This window comes from Brienomyrus brachyistius, chromosome 9, assembly GCF_023856365.1.
Source record: "Brienomyrus brachyistius isolate T26 chromosome 9, BBRACH_0.4, whole genome shotgun sequence".
Lineage (NCBI taxonomy): Eukaryota > Metazoa > Chordata > Actinopteri > Osteoglossiformes > Mormyridae > Brienomyrus > Brienomyrus brachyistius.
Window position 1 is genome coordinate 19,371,987 of NC_064541.1, and position 22,491 is coordinate 19,394,477.

The following is a 22,491-nucleotide window of genomic DNA, read 5'->3' on the forward strand; positions in this document are numbered from 1 at the left end:
GACAAATTTTATGCCCATTTTTGATGATACCAAGTTTCCAAGCTACCCCCTCGTCTGGTCGAGCACCAGGCCGTCTCTGCACAGCCCTGTTGTCTGAGGTATTCACATTTCATCATGGTCACGAGACTTTTATTTTCACAATAATGTCCTGAGGGCAGAATAAAAAATGATAACCAATCAGATCTAGAAAGGAGGCGGGACCAACCAGTCAGATGTCTTGGTCCAGCCTCCTCTAGGTGCTTGGACCCAACTCCTCTCCAATCTGATTGGTTATCTCTCTGAACCAATCATTGTTCCCTCTGCTCTCAGAACATTTTTGAGTAAGTAAAACTCCCATGAGCCTTCAACATGGGACAGCACACATATTCTATGCTTATACATCAACCACAAATACAGAAAAAAAACACACAACACACCTAAGCGTGGTAATTTGTCCAAAAATCACATGCTGCTCTTTTCTTTTCTGGTGATGATAATCCTCAAGGCATGATATTTCCAAATCTCGCTTCTTTATAAATGCATACATACAGTACATACATCCACTTACAACTGATACAATTATCACTGACACCATTATTGTTACAAAGGAAATAATCCTCAATTAATCACCAATATAGACACAATGCCCCCAAAAACAGGATGTAAAGGAAAATGCTGCCTCTCTTAAACAAAGATACTGGACAATCATTTTTAAAAGTATAGATTAGGCCTATACACTCTCAGAAAGAAGGGTAAAGATTTGTTCCTTTGCTTATCGCTGGGTCTGTACCCTTGTAATTGTACCTTTTAAGGTACAGGAATGGACTCTGAGGAACATCCCAAAGGTACAAACAGCATTAATGTACCATTAATGGTACAGAAATGTTCCTCAGAGTCGATTCCTGTACCATAAAAGGTACAATTACCTACAGCTAGGGTAGAAGACCCCTGAGGGTACAGCCCCAGTGACTAGCAAAGGTACAAATGTTTACCCTTTTTTCAGAGAATGTATGTTAGATAAATTCTGAAAATTAAATACGTACAATTCTTACTAAAAGAAAAAGACGTTGCTGGAATATAGTGAAGCAGAAATGTCTTTTTAATGACTAGAGGGACAACTGCTAGACTTTTAAAAGTGCTCGTAAAGAAGCAGAAATTAACAGAAAGACGATTTTAACACAAAGCAGACGATTGGCTCCTGGAATAGACCCACCGTAATGCTAACTGGATAAGCCAAGATGGATGAATGCAAAATGCTAATTTTATTCTTTGTTTGTAACTGCCAGGCTGCTGGATCCACAAGCACAGCTTTGTCAAAATGTCCACAGCCTGAAACACTCACTCGGCCTGATTTATTGAATTTGAGCTGATTCCACGCAGTGAACTCAGCCAGCCAATGTGAATGAGGGTAGCTGAAAGGAACAGCCAATCCAAAGTGCTCGCACGAAGTCTGCCATGAGGTTTTAAGGCTGAAGCCTGGCCACTACGTCATGGTCATCATTTACAAAGTCCTCGCATGCTGGATGAGTACATAAGGGACGCGGCTGTCCGAGGCTGACAGCTGCTCGCTCAGATCAACGAACGCTACTTAGCAGGCCGAGGAAATGCTTTACAATCGCAGGCTACTGGAACCCAGCAGAGCTGCCTTCATTATTAAAATTGCTCACATTATTAAAATTGCTCCTAGCGCAAAACTCTTCTCAGCCTTGCGCAGTACAATTTCTACTAGTTCTGGATCATTAAAAAAAAGATTAAATTGATCCCGTGCTGCTTCACTTCCGCTTTTCCATACACAGCACATCCTGACAACCTACATCCTGTCTCAAGTCACAAAACATCCACAGACATTCACCTATTTCACTAATTATCCATCAGCTACTTGGTGTAACTGTCCCAGTATTCAGTCCCAGCATTCTGTGAGTAAACAGCAAAGTTAATCAAAGACTCACGTTTACTCAGAGATTAAACAGAGCTATGTTTCAGTAACCTGCCGCACGCATTTCAACACGGCCTGCGATTCGGGATGACAAGAGCGTAGAACCCAAGTCAAACTATCCTTGGGGCAGTAAAAACAAATCATTACTCGGAAGTCTACACACATCTCAAGGAAGAGAAACTGCCACTTAGGATAGCTATGTTCACATGTGTCACGCTCTCCTGAGGCACAGGCGAGGAGCAGTTCGCATACACCGCTGTCATTCTGTACTTTAATTATTTAAGCATATTTAGGAAATGACAGACAGGAAAAACTATTCGCGGAAGGCTTTGCTTTCCCCCTAAGCGCTGCCGTGTTACCCTGCCGCTGTCAGCTCGGAGTGACATGCCCCAGACAAATATAAATATCTAGTTCTGCTGTAATTATATTCAGATATAATAAAAAATACAGCAAAAAATAGCATCTTCCTCCTAAGACTGCATGTGAGCAGCATGCTCAGACCTGTAACATCCCTCACTGAGGATGTGAAGAGAGTGGCGATGTGTACGGAGGTGTGAAGCCTCTCTCGGGAGGGATAAGTCGGGGATTTGGGGCACAGATTAATTCCACCAGCCTCTTGTTTTGTGCAGCATTTATAGATTTGTGTCGTCTCATCGCATGTGGTTCTTTTAAAGCGCCTAGGATTTTGGAGGAAGTTCTGACCGACTAAACCTGCTGTGTGAGGTCACAGGACATTATCACTGAAAAGGACGCCGTTTCCTTGAAAAAAAGGTTATTTTCTATCGTCGCCACCAAATGGTGTTTCTCTCCACTGGTCAGCCGTCTAACCGCATCCCTGTTTTTGCAGAATATACGTCTAGTTCATCACGGCCGGAATAAATAACTGGAAAAAGCCTTGAAATGCCCTAACCTTACTGTGAGCTTCCATAGCTGGAATGGGGTTTGGTCATTGCCTGATTCTGCCTGTGAGTGAGTCTCTCCACCCCCCACCCCCCCTTTTCTGATAACCTCTTAGCATATCACGATATCACTAGACGAAAATACCACTGCCCAGCCACTTCAGTGTCATGAAATGTGTTTCCATTCTGTGCTGACACCTTAAATGCTTCACTGCTTTATGACAAAAATCTAATTCTAATCTGATCTTATTTTGGAAGCATTTATCTTCTTACTCACCTGCCTGCGTGGTTTTTTTTAATATGTTGTTCGGGGTTATTGTCATATTTTGTTGTGGCACATTAGCTATTCTGTGACAAAAGCGATTCCGAGATGTTGAATTCATTTACATGCATTTACTTTCCTATGGTATGTATATAGAAATGTGACGCAGATGAAATAAATATTTTCATTTTGTTTTAACAAAGCCTGATGTCTCCAGCAGAAATGAGGTCTTTAGATACGACCAGGAAGGTGAAACACTTGATTGGTGCAGAATTCCAGCAAAAACACCATATTTAATGTGGTGATAGAATAAGATATCTATCTATATTTAATGTGGTGATAGAATAAGATATCTATCTATAATGATATTTCTTTGCAAAGATTCATGCGATAAGCGGTAAGTTCTCATCTTCCCATTGTGACTCTCTGAAGAATACCACACACCGTTTTTCTATGATCATTGGAAAGTTCCGGTCCACAAAGTACGAATCCAGACCAAGATTTTGCTTCAACCAACAACCTGAGTACTCTGAGAATGTAACTATTTATACCCGGCTGGTTGGTTGAAACAAAATCTTGAAAAAAGTCTGGACTTGCACTTTCAGAAACTGAACTTTCCGCCACTGTTGATGTCCTCGGACTCCTTGATTTGCAATAATAAAAGGAGACATTTAAAGCCTCACCCTGTCACCAGATGAATCGATCATCAGCTGATTGTACTGACTGTACATGTAATGGCAAGAAAACCATTCTGGTGTCAAAAACACTGCCCATCACCTATTCATGTAAGAAAGCGCATGTATGCAGGTGGCATAGAGCAGTACAGTGAAATAACTAACAACCAGTATCTGAGTGCGGGACTCTATGTTTAATTGGCAGCCTGGGCAACAGCAGCTGGTCTGGTGCCATCTGTGAATCTTCCCGAAAGGTCTTTGCACACTCGTGACACTCTCCCGCCGATACCAAGCAAGTGGGAGACACGACCTACAGTACAGCAGCCCCCATCTCCCTTCTTTGCCGTCAGAAGTAAGTAAGTAAATAAATAAATAAATAAATAAATCCAGCAGGATTGAAGCAAAGCCCAAGATGTTGTACTATCTCCAGCAAGGCACAGCTAATTAGCCCTCGATTATCAGGCGGAGTGACAGAGTATTTAGGGGCTGACTAAATAACAATGTAAAATGGGCAATCAGATCTCAACAAAGAGGCTGTTTTACTCCTATATTGGGGGGTATTTCTGGTTTTTTACTTAAGCAGGTGTCCTGTATGACATCAAAAACGTCTGGAAAATTATAGGTCAATAATAGTACATCTTAGTCTCATTAATAGTATATCTTATTTATGTCCTACGATGTCTATCAATACATCGGCAAAAACAGAATAAGCAAAACTGTAAGTATGAGAGGATATGTGAAGAACTAGTGTGACGAGTGTTAATCAAAGGTACATAAAGAAGAGCTACTGTGGAGCTCGGCAGGCAGGGTGGTATTCGGCAAACAGAGCCGTGTAACGCAGCGTTCCGGCAGAATCTCAGCTGTCTACTGGCGATTTTCAGGAAAAAGGAACAATAACAGCAGCCAGACAACATAATGCTTTCATTTTGTCTGTGAAAAACATCAACAAAACTATTTTTCATTTGCTGATGCTGAGAAAGAAAGGAGGCTGAAAGAGACATGCTGCAGTTAGCGGTCTGGGTGACTGAGGTCAAACCAAACACAGCACATCGGAATTATGTACACAAAGGGAACGGGGGCCAGATGGACTAAATTAACCTTGGCGATCATGATCACCTGACTCTCCCTGCGGAGACACAAACAAGTAAACATTCTGCTGTCGGAGAGGCTGACGGTGGGTAGATCCTAAATGAGAGTTTTTATAATAATAATGTAAATGCTAAGTGCCTTTTGTTGCACGTTTCCTAATGTAAAATATGTAGCAAGAAAGACTCAACATATAGAAGCATCTGCTACATTGTTGGAAAAAAAGTACTAATTTGAATCTTTGAGGATACAATCAGGAGTGGTATGCAGGGGGGGGGGGGGGGGGGTGTCGGGACAATTCCAAGGGCCCCGGAGTGACAGGGGCGCTAAGAAATTTGGAAAATAACCAGATTCGTCCCCCCAGTCCATACCAATCTAATATACCTTAAGGGGGTCCAAAATCTTTAGCCACGCCCCTGGGTATGACATCATTTGTCATCAAATAATCATTTGCATTTGTCACTCAGCTTGTACCCTCAAGGGTCTGCCCATTTTAACTTAGCTGCCAGTAAAATGATGAACACTAAGGAATATTTTTTGTACCATTGGGGGTACATTAACGTTGTTTGTACCTTGGGGTACAAAGCCCAAGCAGGCTGCTCCCTTTTTCCTGACAGTGAACATCTAAAACTGCCTATTGTGATTCCATACAGTAAACAGTACAGATACGCTATTTTACATACAGTTTTGATAACATTATATGAATACAGAAATGTGTATATATAGACAGTTAATTTTCTGTTTGTTTATTTTTAGTGTGCAACCTGAATCTACAAAACCTACGAAAGAAAAATGCATGTTTTATAGCGAGAGTGAATCTCTCCCTCTTTCACGTGTATGAAGAGAAAGCAGGTGAGACAAAGAGAGAGAGACAGGGAGATTGAAAAAGCAGGAATGTTGTTCACCAAGGCACCGGTACGGCAATCAGAAAAGACAATGAGCCAGAGAGATTGGATTCACCCGTTCTCAGTGCAGAATGCATTCTGTTATTATACAGCGATGGTGACAGCGACAGGGTGACCTCTAGATACTGGGACACAAGCAGGGAAAAGGAGATCAGTCTTAAAATCAATATGAATGCCCCAGGTCCTCTACACATGAGATTAAACAATCTGCCATCTTCACATTTCATTAGAAGCAGGTTAATTCTCCTTACAAGCCTGGTTCGGGTCAGCATGGTGACGCACAGCGGAAGTGACATTTCACCTTAAGATCTGCCGTGGCATAGGATGGAATGAAGCTTGAGTGACCTGACCAAACAGGAAACGGAGGGGGGCTGAATGTGTATCGATGTGCTGTGCAGTCCAGTGTGCTCTCGTAGACGGCGACAGATTCCCCTCACTGGAAATATCTCCTCATTAAAGCCTGAAAAGTGGACTAGACACCTGCTGTAAGGCAGATCTTCTCTATCACTAACTCCTACTGCCACCCCATAGCCAGCAGCCATATTTTTCCCAGGTGTGGAGTAGAAATCTAACAGTAAACCTGTCTTACTTTGACATTTAATTTTGGCTTCAGATACCATACTTTTTTTTTTTTTTTTTTTAGCTGAATTTCTCAACAGTGACTCACTTCTGACTGAAGGTAGGAGAGATAATTCGGTCTTTTGCAGAGAACTCCTTTTAATCCTTCATTTGTAATGACCTTTCATTCAGTTTTATTTTCCTATTTGCCAAGCACAATATTTCACGACTGGAAGATGCAGCAAAAACTGAAGTCGAAAATCGAAAATCACAAACCGCACTGGGATTATGAGTCAGGTGGGGTTATATGAGTCGGAAGGACAGAGTGATTGACCACAATGACTGGGAACCAGCATTTAACAGATGTTATCTAACCTCCGGCATCTTAGAACAACCAAACCCGAAACAGTCTTTACCTTTTCGGAAAGATATCTAAGCTGAAATTTTTAATTTCAAAGAATCATTCTGGGCTGTTACTGGCTGTATCTAGGGTAGTGACCAGGGGTGTTTCCACCTATTAAAAAGGTCAGGGGCTACGTCAAGTTAACCTGGGGCTTCTCTTTTTTTTTTGATGGAAGATTGGCATCGGGGCTAAAATACTCAGGGCTAATCTTAATATACATGGGGCTGCAGCCCAGAGTGATTGGGCCTAATGACGACGTCGGCAGCAGCATATGGTCCATCGCTATCCTGACCTGCATATACACAGTAAAATCACAGTGCTGCAGAAAAGTCAAACAAAAAAGGAAAAATGGTAATTCAGAAATCACATGATGGCAGTCCATGGAGGGCTATCACTCTTTACTGTGACAGAAGAGCGGGCTATCACTCTTTACTGTGACAGAAGAGCGGGCTATCACTCTTTACTGTGACAGAAGAGCGGGCTATCACTCTTTATGGTAACAGAAGAGCGGGCTATCACTCTTTACTGTGACAGAAGAGCGGGCTATCACTCTTTATGGTAACAGAAGAGCGGGCTATCACTCTTTACTGTGACAGAAGAGCGGGCTATCACTCTTTATTGTGACAGAAGAGCGGACTATCACTCGTTACTGTGACAGAAGAGTGGACTATCACTCTTTACTGTGACAGAAGAGTGGGATATCACTCTTTACTGTGACAGAAGAGCAGGCTATCACTCTTTACTGTGACAGAAGAGCAGGCTATCACTCTTTACTGTGACAGAAGAGTGGGCTATCACTCTTTACTGAGACAGAAGAGCATCTTTACTGTGATTTCTGTTGTTGCTTAACACCGGTGAATGATGCTGTGATCTGGCCTGGGGTCACATCTTTTGGCCAAATCACAATATATGCTTTAAGCACACAAGATACCTCTTCTAGTTCTGGTACTGTACTACACTCCCATCACCTAGCATTACATAACAAGGCCCACTTATTCTAGTTGTAAATTTCTGTGAGTATTTCTGTGAGATTCTCCACAGCCTTCTTTGTTATTCCCCACAGCTAGATCCTTCACAGCCAGAAATCAAACATGACATTCCAGCTTCTCTTTTCTCCAAAGGTTAATTATGTATCCGAAAGACACCTATCATGTTAACAAGAAGATCATGCAAGCTCCAGGCAAAATTGAAGAACATGCAGGAGACCAGGACCTTCTTCCCACTGGTCCCCGTAATGAATTCACTTGACCGTCCATGAATGTTTAACGATACGTAGAGACACAGACATCTGAGACGCCGCTGCTGATGCGCGATGGATAATCGAAAAACCAAACGAAGTATAACAAACGCTTTATTGATTGCAACAAAGCCCTGGATTGTGTGGTGGAGCGGTGTGTGACTCTGTGGAACGTTCTCAGGCATTATGGAACTACAGAATGTTCCGAAGAAAAACGGGCGGACCACAGAACCTCTATGTCCTTATCAGGAATCGCTACCCTGGACAAGAAGCCCCAGTCAGGACCGTAAGTGGGGAAACTAGCTGGTGTCAGATTGGGAATGGCGATAAATGAGATGACGTACTATTAACATACCTATTCGATTTGCATGGAAACGAAATAATGAGAGACGCTGGACTAGAAGAAGAGCAGCTATGGACAGGAGACCCTTACAAACACGGGAAGAACGTGCACATACACAGAGAGAAAGGGCCAGGAATCACACCCACCGTCCTGCTGAACGAGACACTTTTCCTCCTCATAGCCAAAATTTGCTTTGATTTATTTTAGTCAATTTTGAGACTTTCGCCAGTTTCATCTGCACCCCATTTGACTAGAGACTTTAATATATTAGCAGTATATATATGAACAGTCAGGGGCAGCATCATGTTGAAACATGCACAGGTAAGCTAATACGTCTTGCCCTGTACTCTGCATGAAATACTACTGAAGTTTAACATTGCTTAGTGGCGATAAATACCATCCAGGAAAGAAGTACCCCCCCCACCTCAATAACTTAAGTCTGTACAGCTGAAGGTCCAGTATCATGTGGCTGGAACCTCCCCCTTCAGCAAATCACACGAGATCAAGCCTCGTTTCACCCACAATGCATTTCACCCAGATACCTGTCCCCTTTAAGAAGAACTACTTCTTGCTGATGCTGAGTGTCACACCTGTATTGGCCATTTACAGCCTGCAGTGGCGATTGACGATTAAATGGGTCAAGATGACAGACCTGAAAACATGCGCGCGAACACACAAGAGGCACGCTGCATGCATGAGGCCTGCAGGCACAGGATCCATCCTTTTGACAGTAATGGTGGCTTCATCTCAGTAATTGGCTTTATATGGTAGCCAGACTCTAACCACATGCAGCTGAACAATACACAGCTAATGGGGGCCTTCACTCCTGAAGGAATAAGTGGGAATTGAATCATCTGTCATTTCGGACACTGACTTGCATGTTGCACTCTTTGCACTGCCAAAGAGCACATAAGTGCAGCGATACATACGGTGATACATACTAAGTTGTGCCCGTCGGAAAAGTAATCACATTAAGTAATAATAGTAGCGCATTAAACTTTCATCAAAGTACCTGAAATATTCAGAGAAAAATAACTGAAGAAATAATACTTCACATGAAAATATGGAGAGTGGGAAAAATATTTCCCTGCAGCTCTCGGAATTTCTTAAATTTTCTTAAGTCACAATGTCTCTAATACATCAAAATACGTGTCAGGTGTGAAAGGACCTCACACGGAAAAAAAACGGCTCCCATCTGATTTACGCTTCCCTGCCGCCTGCGCGTTCTCCCAGAATATGTATAAGTCTACAGACATCTGTTATTAACACAGTAAGAAAAATTATGTTTGGATGAGGCAACCATGCACAGCAGAAGAAATGCAAAGCTGAACATGAGGGTGACATGAGACACCGTGTGAGGCTGGGCCACAGTAGAGGCAAGGATAACCCCGATTCAGGGGGTCCAGCCTCTGACAGGGGTCCTATTTAAAATTGGGGGATAGGGGCCTGAGGTGACATTTTGTCAGGGGGTCAGAATTTCTCGGTATGTGCTCCTGATCTGAGGTTTAACGATTATGGCAAATTTTAGATATAGAGTTACAAGTATTTCGCAGGCCGGTTCTGAAGACAGCTACAACTACACCAAACCGTAATTGTAATGTCAAGTGGGCCTTTAAGTGTGGCTGCAGAAGAATCTGATAACTACCTCCGTGCTGCAGCATGTCTAACATTTTTTCAATGCCAAGCAAGACAAAAAAATGCAAACATGATGATGAAGCTGCAGGAACAGAAAATGATCACTTCAAATTTGAAAGTTTGTCTATTCGACGCTTTTTTTATTGCTAAATTTGGGATGCAACTACTACGAGCATAATTGTAATTATAATAGTAGCTAAGAAGGATATTTGTTGGTCAGCTACAGCTGTTGGTGTGTTGGACTTGTTTATTTAATAATATACCTTTGGGGTCCTCATTTTCCTTTCAAGCCTCATATACAGTTTATATGTATCTGCAGGACAACATAAATCGTGGCAATTACATGTTGCAGAGTTACAGTACAATCCATGAATAGTTATATCATTCATGTAGTAACAGGTTGCTTCTGGAATATCAGCCAGAAACGATTAAACTTTTGACAGCGTCTGTGCATTCAACTGAAACAGTCCTCTGGCGTGAGAGAGAGTTATTTGTTAGTGCACAACGTGTTACGAAATCATACTCCGCCACAGACGTGTGCCTGAGGGTGGAGGAGAGTGGGACAGGCACAAGCAGAGCACACAGTCCTTCAGCGTGATGGGAGTGATCTGGAAGAAGTTCCATTCCACTCCTCTGCATCCTTACACAGTGCCATGTTATGCGTCGAAAAGTTGCGAGCAGACATGTTACACAGGTGGAAAACTGAAGATTTGCTCATGTATAGTATGTCATGGCGTGGCTTTGTGTAAAAGTGTGGCAGAGTAACACGTCATCACACGGGGCAACCTACAGACACACGGCATTACACGGGGCAACCTACAGACACACGGCATCACACGGGGCAACCTACAGACACACGGCATCACACGGGGCAACCTACAGACACACGGCATCACACGGGGCAACCTACAGACACACGGCATCACACGGGGCAACCTACAGACACACGTCATCACACGGGGCAACCTACAGACACATGGCATCACACGGGGCAACCTACAGACACATGGCATCACACGGGGCAACCTACAGACACACGGCATCACATGGGGCAACCTACAGACACACGGCATCACACGGGGCAACCTACAGACACATGGCATCACACGGGGCAACCTACAGACACACGGCATCACACGGGGCAACCTACAGACACACGGCATTACACGGGGCAACCTACAGACACACGGCATCACACGGGGCAACCTACAGACACACGGGGCAACCTACAGACACACGGCATCACACGGGGCAACCTACAGACACACGGCATCACATGGGGCAACCTACAGACACACGGCATCACACGGGGCAACCTACAGACACACGGCATTACACGGGGCAACCTACAGACACACGGCATCACACGGGGCAACCTACAGACACACGGGGCAACCTACAGACACACGGCATCACACGGGGCAACCTACAGACACACGGGGCAGCCTACAGACACACGGCATCACACGGGGCAACCTACAGACACACGGCATTACACGGGGCAACCTACAGACACACGGCATCACACGGGGCAACCTACAGACACACGGGGCAACCTACAGACACACGGCATCACACGGGGCAACCTACAGACACACGGCATCACACGGGGCAACCTACAGACACATGGCATCACACGGGGCAACCTACAGACACATGGCATCACACGGGGCAACCTACAGACACACGGCATCACACGGGGCAACCTACAGACACACGGCATCACAGGGGGCGACCTACAGACACACGGCATCACACGGGGCAACCTACAGACACATGGCATCACACGGGGCAACCTACAGACACACGGCATCACACGGGGCAACCTACAGACACATGGCATCACACGGGGCAACCTACAGACACACGGCATCACAGGGGGCGACCTACAGACACACGGCATCACACGGGGCAACCTACAGACACACGTCATCACACGGGGCAACCTACAGACACACGTCATCACACGGGGCAACCTACAGACACACGGCATCAGTTAATTTCACTATTATGGGGGGGGGATTTATAGCAATTGACGTTTACCATGGAATTTTAGTTTTAAAATTTAAATAAATATTTTCTGGAAATCATCTTGCAACCCCCTTCCCCCCAGTGTCTCAGGACCCCCACTTCAGCTCCACCCACAGTATCCTCATTAGTACAAAATACAAAACCGAAGTGTAATGTATTTATTAAGAGTATCGTTCGCGTTTCTCTTTGGAGAAGAAGACATCATAGCACAGAACAGTCCAGTTTATGAATGAGTACTGGCCCATCTGAGAATGTCTGAGAAGCACCGATTATCTAAGAGGTTACATGTTAACTATAATCAAACCAGATTGCTGTTTTCATCTCATTTGCCGTTTACTCAGCTGATTGACTTTGCCAATCTAATTTGCCTGGTTCTCTTACCCCCCGCACATAAGAACATTTTAATAACAATGGAAAAGCTTCCCGATATTTAAAAGCGACTTTAAATGCTGGACATTAATAATCAAGATGAAGATGTTGCCATTTTTAATTCCCGTCAGACTGATGAATCATTCATCCGCTGTCTTGGATTATTTGAGATTTTACTACAGTGAATGAGAGCATCGACTGCAAAATTCCGAGATCACTTAACTCCAAAGGAACCATGAAGAAAAGCCAGTGTGTGTGATGCACTGCCAAGCTAATAAGAAAAAAGAACAAAATATTCAGTAAATGCCAATAATACACCCCTTTTCTATTAGCTGGCCCTCTTATGTAAAGGGACATACAGTACATTTCTGAAAAGACTGTGTCAGTTCCTGGAACAGCTGAGGGTTCAGGGCTTTACTCAAAGGCCCTGCAGTACAATTACTCCACTGACTGAGGAATTTGAACCAGTGACCTTCCGATCACTGCAGCTTAACCAGCTGAGCCACATGATACCAAATTATAAAGCAAGAAATAATATTATGGACCCACGTTAAAACCAGACTTCCACATACTACCCCATCAAAAAGCGATGTTCAGTCAAGACAAAGATCATCAGCAAGACCCATCCCCTTTTAACACCACAGATTAGTGGTGCTGACTGGCTTTAGTACTCAACAATCAGGCTCACCCAATATCATCAAGCAAGACTAGGATCCAGGCGCAGATCCAGACCAAGCAGTAAGACCTTGACAGTAAGACCAAGACTGCAGGAATTTGGTCTCAAGACACATAGAAGATGAGCACCACAAAATTAGTCCCTAGAACAATGACATGCTATACTGCGCTGGTACAAGGCAAACTGGAACCCAGTGGATACCAAGGGATGCAAATGAAAATGGCAAGCCAGAAACATTCTCCTTGAAACGTTCCCAGAAAAATAGTCCTAAGTTGTAAGGACAGTTCTGGAAAACTAAAAATTTTTAATAAAATATAAAAACGATCACTGAAGGATGAATGTATCAGCACAGCACTGAACAGTCATAGTTTGTTGTTCTTTGTATTGAAAGAAAAACATAATAAGCAGGACTGTGGGGTTAGTAAAAGCACATCTATGCAACAGCATGAAGGCTAAGGTCTTAATATTATGTCATGTATCAAAAGTCCAAATAAAATCCTTCAGTAACTGTTTACAAAAGAATTTACTAGTTTTTCTAATATTGTACAAAAACGCCTAATTCGACGCTTCATCTTAATGTGTCACACAGTAACAAACAAAACAAACCCAGAATGGAAACCATGCACTCATGTAGCCATCCTCTTACTATCCCATACCATCCTCTTACTATCCCATACCATCCTCTTACTATCCCATACCATCCTCTTACTATCCCATACTATCCTCTTACTATCCCATACCATCCTCTTACTATCCTCTTACTATCCCATACCATCCTCTTACTATCCCATACCATCCTCTTACTATCCTCTTACTATCCCATACCATCCTCTTACTATCCCATACTATCCCATACCATCCTCTTACTATCCCATACTATCCTCTTACTATCCTCTAGCAGGCACTGCTTCACTTTTGGTTCTTAAACAAGAACGCAGTGAAAACATCTCCATCCATCCATCCATCCATCCATTTTCCAAACCGCTTATCCTACTGGGTCGCGGGAGGGTCCGGAGCCTATTCCGGAGCCCAGGGAACAACCCAGGATGGGGGGCAAGCCCATCGCAGGGCACACTCACACACCATTCACTCACACATGCACACCTATGGGCAATTTAGCAACTCCAATTAGCCTCTGCATGTTTTTGGACTGTGGGGGGAAACCGGAGTACCTGGAGGAAACCCCACGACGACATGGGGAGAACTCGTGTGACCTAGGCGGAGACTCGAACCCGGGTCCCAGAGGTGTGAGGCGACAGTGCTAACCACTGCACCACCATGCCACCCCCTGAAAACATCTCAATTTACTTTATTATAAGCTGAGCCGCTGTCAGCATCTTAGGCCCTGTTTACACTTTGATCTAAAATGCGTCTTGGGCGATCAGATCACACAACTGAGACACATCGCTCTTTACACCTGTGTCTATCACGCATCTCCCTGGTGTCCAACTGGCCATTTGTGTTTAAATTTAAGTTAAGTTACTGCCTATCTTACTTCCACTAGAAGGTCAACTGGCCCCGTGGCCAGTTACTCAGTTGTCCTTGTCGAGGATGCATCAGGACACATGAGTATTTACACCAGAAAAGATATGTGGTGAAATGCATCCCTTAGCCAACCCAGCACTGCAAACTGCACCTGCCATCTGCACATCTTATTGGAATTATTGATTATATTTACATAGCAACAACCAAATAATTACACCTTAGTCCAAGAGTATCAGTAGCTGCAGTATTATTTCTGAACTCATTTAAATGCCTCAATTGCATAACCACCTTTGTGTACCACTGCAATCATTTATAAACAATTCTATTAATTTAGCCATTGGCCATTTTCAGTTAATTATATACTTCAACTCAGCAGCCTTACAGATGTATGTTTGGGAAGTTTTGCATCCATTTAAAAGCTGCAGAGAGCAAGTTAATAGTTAGCATTCATCAAAAGGAGACCGCAGACTGTAGCTGCACTGCAGCCTGATTCTGCGCGTCAGTCACTGCGCTCGAGATGGAGCCGCGCTGCCCAAATGCTCATTGGTATCGCGTGGCGTGACGATGACACGCTGTCCTCAGTCCCAATCCAGACAGCGTGGCTGGTGATTCCTTCCACACAATACAGCTGCACTGCCAAAAATGCAAATGCAGTTTACAGGAAAAAACTCACTCACAGCTCTCAAAAAACAAGTAAACAGTACCGTCAAAGACAGAGCTGTGCGGGTAATACGATATCATTCATTACCACCAAATTCTACAGGAACACTGCTCTCAGAAAGTTCTGCAGGTAGATACATTCAGGTACTAGTTCAGGATAGGTTGGTGTTCCCCAGCTTTACCGCCTGTGGTGCTGTGGACGGGCTCCCTCACCAGGGTAAGGGGTTGGAAGATGGATGGATGGATGGATGGATGGATGGATGGATGGATGGATGGATGGATGGATGGATGGATGGATGGATAAATAACTAAATAAAATAATATTAGTGGTGGTCGTAGTAGTAGTAATATTAATAATAGTAATAAAAACGCTACTTAATTGTTAAGAATGTGAATTAATTTATTTAGGTTTATGAGAATGCAAACGCAGGACACACCCAAAAAAGCTCAGTATGTCATTTAGAGGTAGTTACCCAAGCAGAGTGATTATCTATTCGATAACCGAAACAATTAAAAGGTCATAGTATAAATCAGTGACTTGTCAGGCGGCGCTATGGGTCGCTAGTTTTGGGCACGCTGAACTCGCTTATCGTGTCTTACCTTAATAATACCGCTTTTCAGCAGCGTCCCGGCTTTCCCGTTTTTTCCGCCGAAGGAGCTGTGATCCGCTTCCAGGCGCTTGAACTTCGGTGCCGCTGAAGATCTCGAAGCCACCGAGTCCGGCAGCTCACACCCCCCGTTAGTGACTGATTCTCCGCGCTGCATCTCCGCCTCATCGCCGGCTGTTGCCGTCACCGCGCTCGGACTCGCCGCTGATGCCTTTCCACCGGTCTCGCCTATTTCCACCATATATAGAAGAAAAAGAAGCCACGGGGCACATTTTAACTTCCAGATTTATTTTTCCGGTTTCATTTACAGTTCAACTGTTTCCCTACCTATATATACATTTGTTCGAAAAGGTGTTCGGTTTCACTTTTGTGAGATCTGTGCTAGTTAGAATTCAAGAAGGCAATTCGCTTTATTTTCATAACACTCAACTATCTATTACTTTCGTAATATTTAAACTAACCCTAGTAACTGGAATAAGCAATTAAACCAACCCGTTCAAATAGCCAGGAGATATTTCATATAGAGTTGGTAGTAATGTAAGATTGCCATCTTCATTTGCTGTAACTAGCGCGCATTCTTCTAATTTCTTCGCTCCCAGATCATCTCTCTGCTCAGCCGGACACGCAGAACAATGTCTGAGCTCGACTGCGCCTGATCCCCTCGGTATCCAGGTGTTCCCCAGCGCAGCCAAGATACGCCCCAGTCACGTTAAAAAGAAATAATAAAACAAAAAGTCCATAAAGTACAGTTCTGCGACAAACTGATCACTCCCGATGACGAATTAATCACCGTTACAATCTTCCCTACAACAACCTGTCCGTAACAATAAAATGCTCAGTTGCTTACTTCACGTACAGTAGATGTTCATCCAGTAGGCAAAGGTGAAGATCACATGCGATGGACGTGGTCGAGCCACTAGCTACAAGCATGCTGTAATAAGGCCGAATATAATCATTCATGCAGCCTAATACACGCAGCGCGATGCCGTTTGTGGGGACCAGAGCTCCGATGCCTCCTGCCAGCAGGATTGTAATGAATCGCCTCCGGGGGGCGTCCTAAGCGCGGCCCGACTGCTTGACAGCACAAGCACCATCCAAGAACCCGACACCATTCATCAATGAAACGCCTCGCTTAAAAATTAATGCTTGTGTATTTACTTATTAGCTAATTGCAGCGATAATATTTGAGTGGTAGGTGTCGTATAACTGCTTTTGTAGCCCCCAGAAATGTATGTAAACTCATACAGTTATGGCTTGTCTGATTTCTGATGGTCTTTTCAGACAACATATCAAAATAATTGAATTTTGATATGCTGATGTACATGGGTGAATTTGGTTTGTATGTTTATTAAGAATGTTCAGTTACTTATTTTTTTAATAATAATAATAATAATTGATACTTTATTGATCCCCGTAGGGAAATTGTCTTTACTCCTCCCACAACTTGCTCTTTTTTCATAGAGTAAGTTGTCTGCGAAGGGCAGCCACCCGTAGCGGCGCCCAGGCCTCGCTCAAGGACCCACAGGCTATTATTCACAATTAGCAATTAAATACCATGCTTGTGTTTGCAGTAATACTGTTTATGTTTAATTACTGAATCTTGTGGTTCTTACTGATATGGTGAAAAAAAAATCGTATGCTTTCATTATTTTAATTTTTTAAACGTAACTCGGCAGTTCAAAAAAACCTATATTGATTGCGTAGCTTGTTACGGACTGGAATGATGACGCGAGGACACCCAATGCCAGCTTACTCTTTTTAGAACTTAAACAGATAAGACAACAAAACAAATGGACCTCAAGAGGTTAAAGGAAAGACAGGTAGGCTACATGAAGAACAACATGGACTGGATCTACAAGAGGCAAACTAAAAAAACAGCTATAAGCAATTATAACAAGACTATTCACATTAGAGATCAACCAGGGCACAAATCAGGGGCCGACGCATAGGCACAAGTGTAACAAGGAACAGGTGTGAGCCCTTACAATCAAACGGAAACTAAAGACTAGGGGCAAAAAGAAGCAGGTGGGGGTCAATTTACAAATCATAAAACTCAAACTCTAGGCAAGGGATGACCAGCGACACCTGCTGGCCAGCAGCAGGAACAAACACTAAAGACAAAGCAAGAAAGAAGTCAGGTACTGTGGGTGTCAAGGCAACAGCAGAGAATCATGCGACACGGCCTCCCTGGGGCCGGACATTGGTGACACGGGCTCCTCTGGACATGGTGTGGGAGACATGGGCTGAGCAGCCTCCTTGGGGCTGAATGGACGAAATGTCCCTCTCTGGGCCAGGAACATGGGACACGAGCGAAGCAGCCCTCTCTGGGACACGGACTCTGAAGGTACAGGCTCTGGAGGCGCTACAGAGGTGAAGTCAGGGTGGGCAGCCCCCCCTGGAGCAGGAGCCTGGCTTTCTGGAAATACGGCGGCCTCCCCCAGGCAAGCAGAGCACTGTTGCCTCAGACCTCTGGTACTTGGATTCCAGTCACTCACTGAAAAGCCCATATCATGTTCCTCCCATGTTAGATGTATGTCTTAATCTTGCTGCTTGCCTTATATTAAATTCTTCCTTGATGTCTGGACAGCCCAGCACGTTATGTAATAGTTTTTTTCCAGGTGCAGTAGATTTCTTTCGTTTTATCCAACATGTGTGGGCTTGCTAATTGTTTTTGTGATAACCCACTTTTTTGCCAATATACCCTAAAATCAATTTTTGTGAAGTTGAGTACTGCAAAGCCTGCAGCTCAGGTTTGTGGCTCTTCCAAAGTCCTTGGCCTCAGAATGGTATTGCTCACCTACTTTTTTCTTGTCTTGTGTCTTTATTCTTTTCTTTCTGCCGTGGTATAGTGGGCGGGGCTAATGTTGGCCAAACTTCGGTGGTGCAACTGTGAGAACACGGCTTCACCAGATCTCAACCTGCCAGCACGTGACAGAGTGATTTTTAATCTTAATGGAGTTTTATGGCAGGTTTTGTAAATGTATTATGTAAATGATAGAATGATAGGCTGCTGATAAGATTAAAGCTTCATATCATCAGGCATGTTTTTTATTAGCTTTATTAAATTGCATTTAGCGGTAGAACATTGCAGATAAGTAACCAGCAACACTGGGTTAGGTCTCTCTGGTAGGTATTACAAGATGAGGGCGTTTTTTTTTTACAAAGACATAATTAATTTTTATGTTCTACCATGTGACCCAAGCAGAGAAGGATCTAAAGGGCAGCTATGCTCCCCCCCCTCCCCCAGTAAGTACATGGCCACCTCAAAATTTCATTTTCTAAGTCGAACTGTGGAAGAGACACATTGGGCCGTGACCAACCCCATAGATACAACTGGTCCCTGGTGGCCATTCCCAAACGTTTCTGCGGGTCCCAGTGGACCTGAGACAGGGGTTTGAAATCTGCAAACAAATTATAGGCAACCACAGGAAGTGGTGAGTGACTCTTACAGTTCTATGCGCTCTCAGCAATTTCAGCAGCATGCTGGAATTTAGGGGATAGCCAGCATTGAGGAACAGGGACAGCGCTCTGAGTGCCGCATGAAGTACCTGGAGCAGTGTTTGGGGGGAGGTGGCCAAGAGAAACGAAATATTTATGTCAGACATAAGCAGAATTGTAAGGCTCAGTTCAGAACCCAGCTCCTGCCCCCCGCCCCCTTTGGTGGCCTCTTTCACCTCAGTGCTGACACCTGCTGCTCTGCCTCTCTGCTGTAAAACCGACCTCACCCACATGCAATCACTGAAGCATGTTCTATCCCTCCGTTCTATCCCCAAAGTCTGTATCTCCTATCATGTGCTTATGTATGCTGGTGTTCCCCGATTCCCTGCCCAGTCAGCGTGTTTCCTGACCTCTCTCTCCCTCACCATGTGTGTGTCTCCTCTTATGGACCCTGACTCGTACCCCCCGACTACATTCCCTGTCTCTCATCTCTATAGCCTGCCCCGTGTCTGGATCCCTGTTCCCTATGGTTCATGGAAAGAAGATGACTTTCTTTAGATGGATAGAGATAGATAGAACTTTATTAATCCCTCGGGAAGGTTCCTCTGGGAAATTCTAGTTTAGATGTCTTCCGCAGCTCAGATTCGTCTCTTTTAATGGAATTAGGGTAGATAATGATACGTTGCTGTATTACTTTCAACTCATTGTAACGGCTGAATATCGCAAGAGGGACATCTGATGGCTAAAAGATATTCCTGCAGGCTGTAACTGAGAACGTGTTGGGAAATAAATGTACTGCGGTCTAACTAATAAATCAGACAAAAAGCACATTTATTATCTCACATCAACCGGAATATGATCTATGAGATCTGAGATCCAACCCCAACCCACCTCCCCATGGATAATCTTTTCACCTCTTTATATTATGATGCTATTTCCTTGATCTAGTTGTGCTTGGAGAGGCTTTTTCCACAGAGGTTCTGCAGTGTCTACCAAGCTGGTTCTAAGCAGATTCTGCCTAAAAGGCATTTAATAAAACTCCTGTCGCAGGAAGTCTCTGTTTGCGGCTCCCTGTCTGACCCCCCCCCCCCCCCCCCCCCGAACACCCTGAATAAGGCATGTGGTCACAGAAAATTGCTGGCTACAAGAAACAGCCCCCACCTCTTCCTTACACAACCACATGGGGTGATAACAATCGGGGCTGTTTATCACAGTCAGCACTAACTGGTGTCCACATCGGCACCAAAGTGCATTTTATTTATTGGGGGGTGCAATTTTTTTTTGCAGCCCCTGGCGTTTTGTAGTTTGTGATTGAATTTGGCCCTCAGGAAAAACGAATTGGGGACCCCTGGTTTATCAAATGCTGCAATTTCATGAACATGTGATTCACTATGTGCCACTCCCACAGTAATAAACTGGCTAATGACTGGATGACACAGTAAAATTAAAATGTATATTAATTCTGAGCCACGTGCGTTTAAATAAGTGTTGGTCATTAGGTCCTTTTTAAGGTAGGGAACTAAAATAGACCCAGTGAAATTCCTTGTGAGTCAGGCATTGCAACAGTGAGTTATGTCATTATCTGATAAGTTATCTAGTTCTTATGTAAAAGACGGAGGTGCAGCACCTGCTCGTAAATTCTGCTTGTCATGCGGCCTGGCTTCTTAATTGTAAATTTCCAGAAACAACAACAATAGCAATAATTTCAAGAGTTATAAAGTCTTTATTTAAACCATCTTATGTCTCTCCACTTTAGATCTTTGCATTTGGCAGAAGGAGTTTGTGTTATTAATGGCTGTTTCAGTCACAAGTAAATGATGCTTCAGATGGATATGCGATTCTGTGACGATGACAGAATTATTTACTAATACACCTGAGGAATGAGCAGTTTACTAATTTGTTTCACGTTACCATCCACGTCTCTTTAGTGCACATCCGAGCAGTATAAAATGAGCTCTACAATCACCTTGGCAAAATGATATTTTCTCAGGTTTGGTGAATTATTGAAAAATAACACTGAGTATTTCAATGATCCTGAAACAGACTTGGGATTTCTTTCCTGGTTTTTGATGGGATACAGAATCTGGAAGCCCCATAAACAGAACATTACAACTGTGGGAATATGGCTAAAATGCAAGCAGACATCACTGGTTACTAAAATCTTACATGAATCATTGATTGCTGAAATACTGTAAATGGGACCGACATGCTACATTAGTATTTTTGGTAGCAGTTCACTTGACGGGGCACAAGTACTTAGTAATAACTGAGTTACTACTGATCTACAAATTATGAACAAATATAGGCACTACTTGAGAAAAGATGTCATGATTCAGTAATGATGAACAAACATGAGATCAGTACTTCATGTGTTATTCATTACTTGTCCTTCTAGTAATTCCTTCAGTAGTTCCTGCTGTTCACAAAGGTTTACATAGTTAACAGATATAGTAATAAATATAGTAACAACTTGAGATAAAACATGCATCACGATTCGTTAATCATGAATTGACATCAGATCAGTATTTAACTAAGACTTAGTTTGTGGTTAATTAATACATACGTTATAGGATAATTCCATATTATTTGTGCCTTGTCAAGTGAAGTGTTATTGTATTTTATAAGTAACTATGTTAGACTCTTGGATATTAAGCAGGATACGTTTTTGCTGTGGTGTTTAATGTTTTGGAAAGATCTTCTATTCTCTGAGGCACAAGGCCTTCGCTGTCAATTTAAGTCAAAATAACTGGCTTAAGCTTTGGAAACAGGGCAACAGTGGACAGTATGAAAACCAGAGGTGATGCTACACTGTCATCCATTCAGCTACCAAACGGACGGCGATGTGTGAGCAACTTTCAACCCGTTTCGCTTCCTCCACACCACAATTTTCCAAATAAATGACCAAAGGCCATTAAAAGACCATGTGGTGGCTACAGGAAGCGAGGCACAGTTGTGGAACATCAACCTCAGTAAACGATAACAATTAGCCTTTATTGCTTTTCTAATAAAGAGAGAAAAAGATTAAGATGTTCTTTATTGATCCCAGAGGGAAATTCTGGTGCATACAGCAGTAAGAACGTGGTACAGAGCTGAACATACATACAGTGCAGTGAAAAACACACAAAGTTAGGAGACAGTGCACATAGTGCAAACATGTAGTGCAATCCAAATTAGGGAACACAGTACATAAATAAACTGTCCTGGAAGAGCAGAGTATTGTAATACTGCATGAATAAATATAAGAGATATAGATGCATAAACTTTAAAGGCTGTATAACAGCTATTACTGCATTGCCGGTAACAGAAT

At 43.4% G+C, this 22,491-nt stretch overlaps 1 protein-coding gene across 2 annotated transcripts in view; it reads right to left on the reverse strand.

Annotated features, from left to right (window-relative positions):
* LOC125749456 (inactive phospholipase C-like protein 2) overlaps positions 1-16,684 on the reverse strand; it is a 33,519-nt gene extending 16,835 nt beyond the window's left edge. Inside the window, exons 1-2 of one of the 2 annotated variants that reach the window (XM_049026729.1) lie at positions 16,603-16,684; positions 15,739-15,974 (exon numbers count right to left, since the gene is read on the reverse strand). In XM_049026729.1, the coding sequence (XP_048882686.1) occupies positions 15,739-15,974; positions 16,603-16,615 (249 nt within the window). In that variant the 5' untranslated portion in view covers positions 16,616-16,684. Of the gene's footprint in view, positions 1-15,738; positions 15,975-16,238; positions 16,458-16,602 lie in introns of those variants that run through there. The other variant, XM_049026730.1, reaches the window with a different exon arrangement.
* Positions 16,685-22,491: the final 5,807 nt, after the last annotated feature.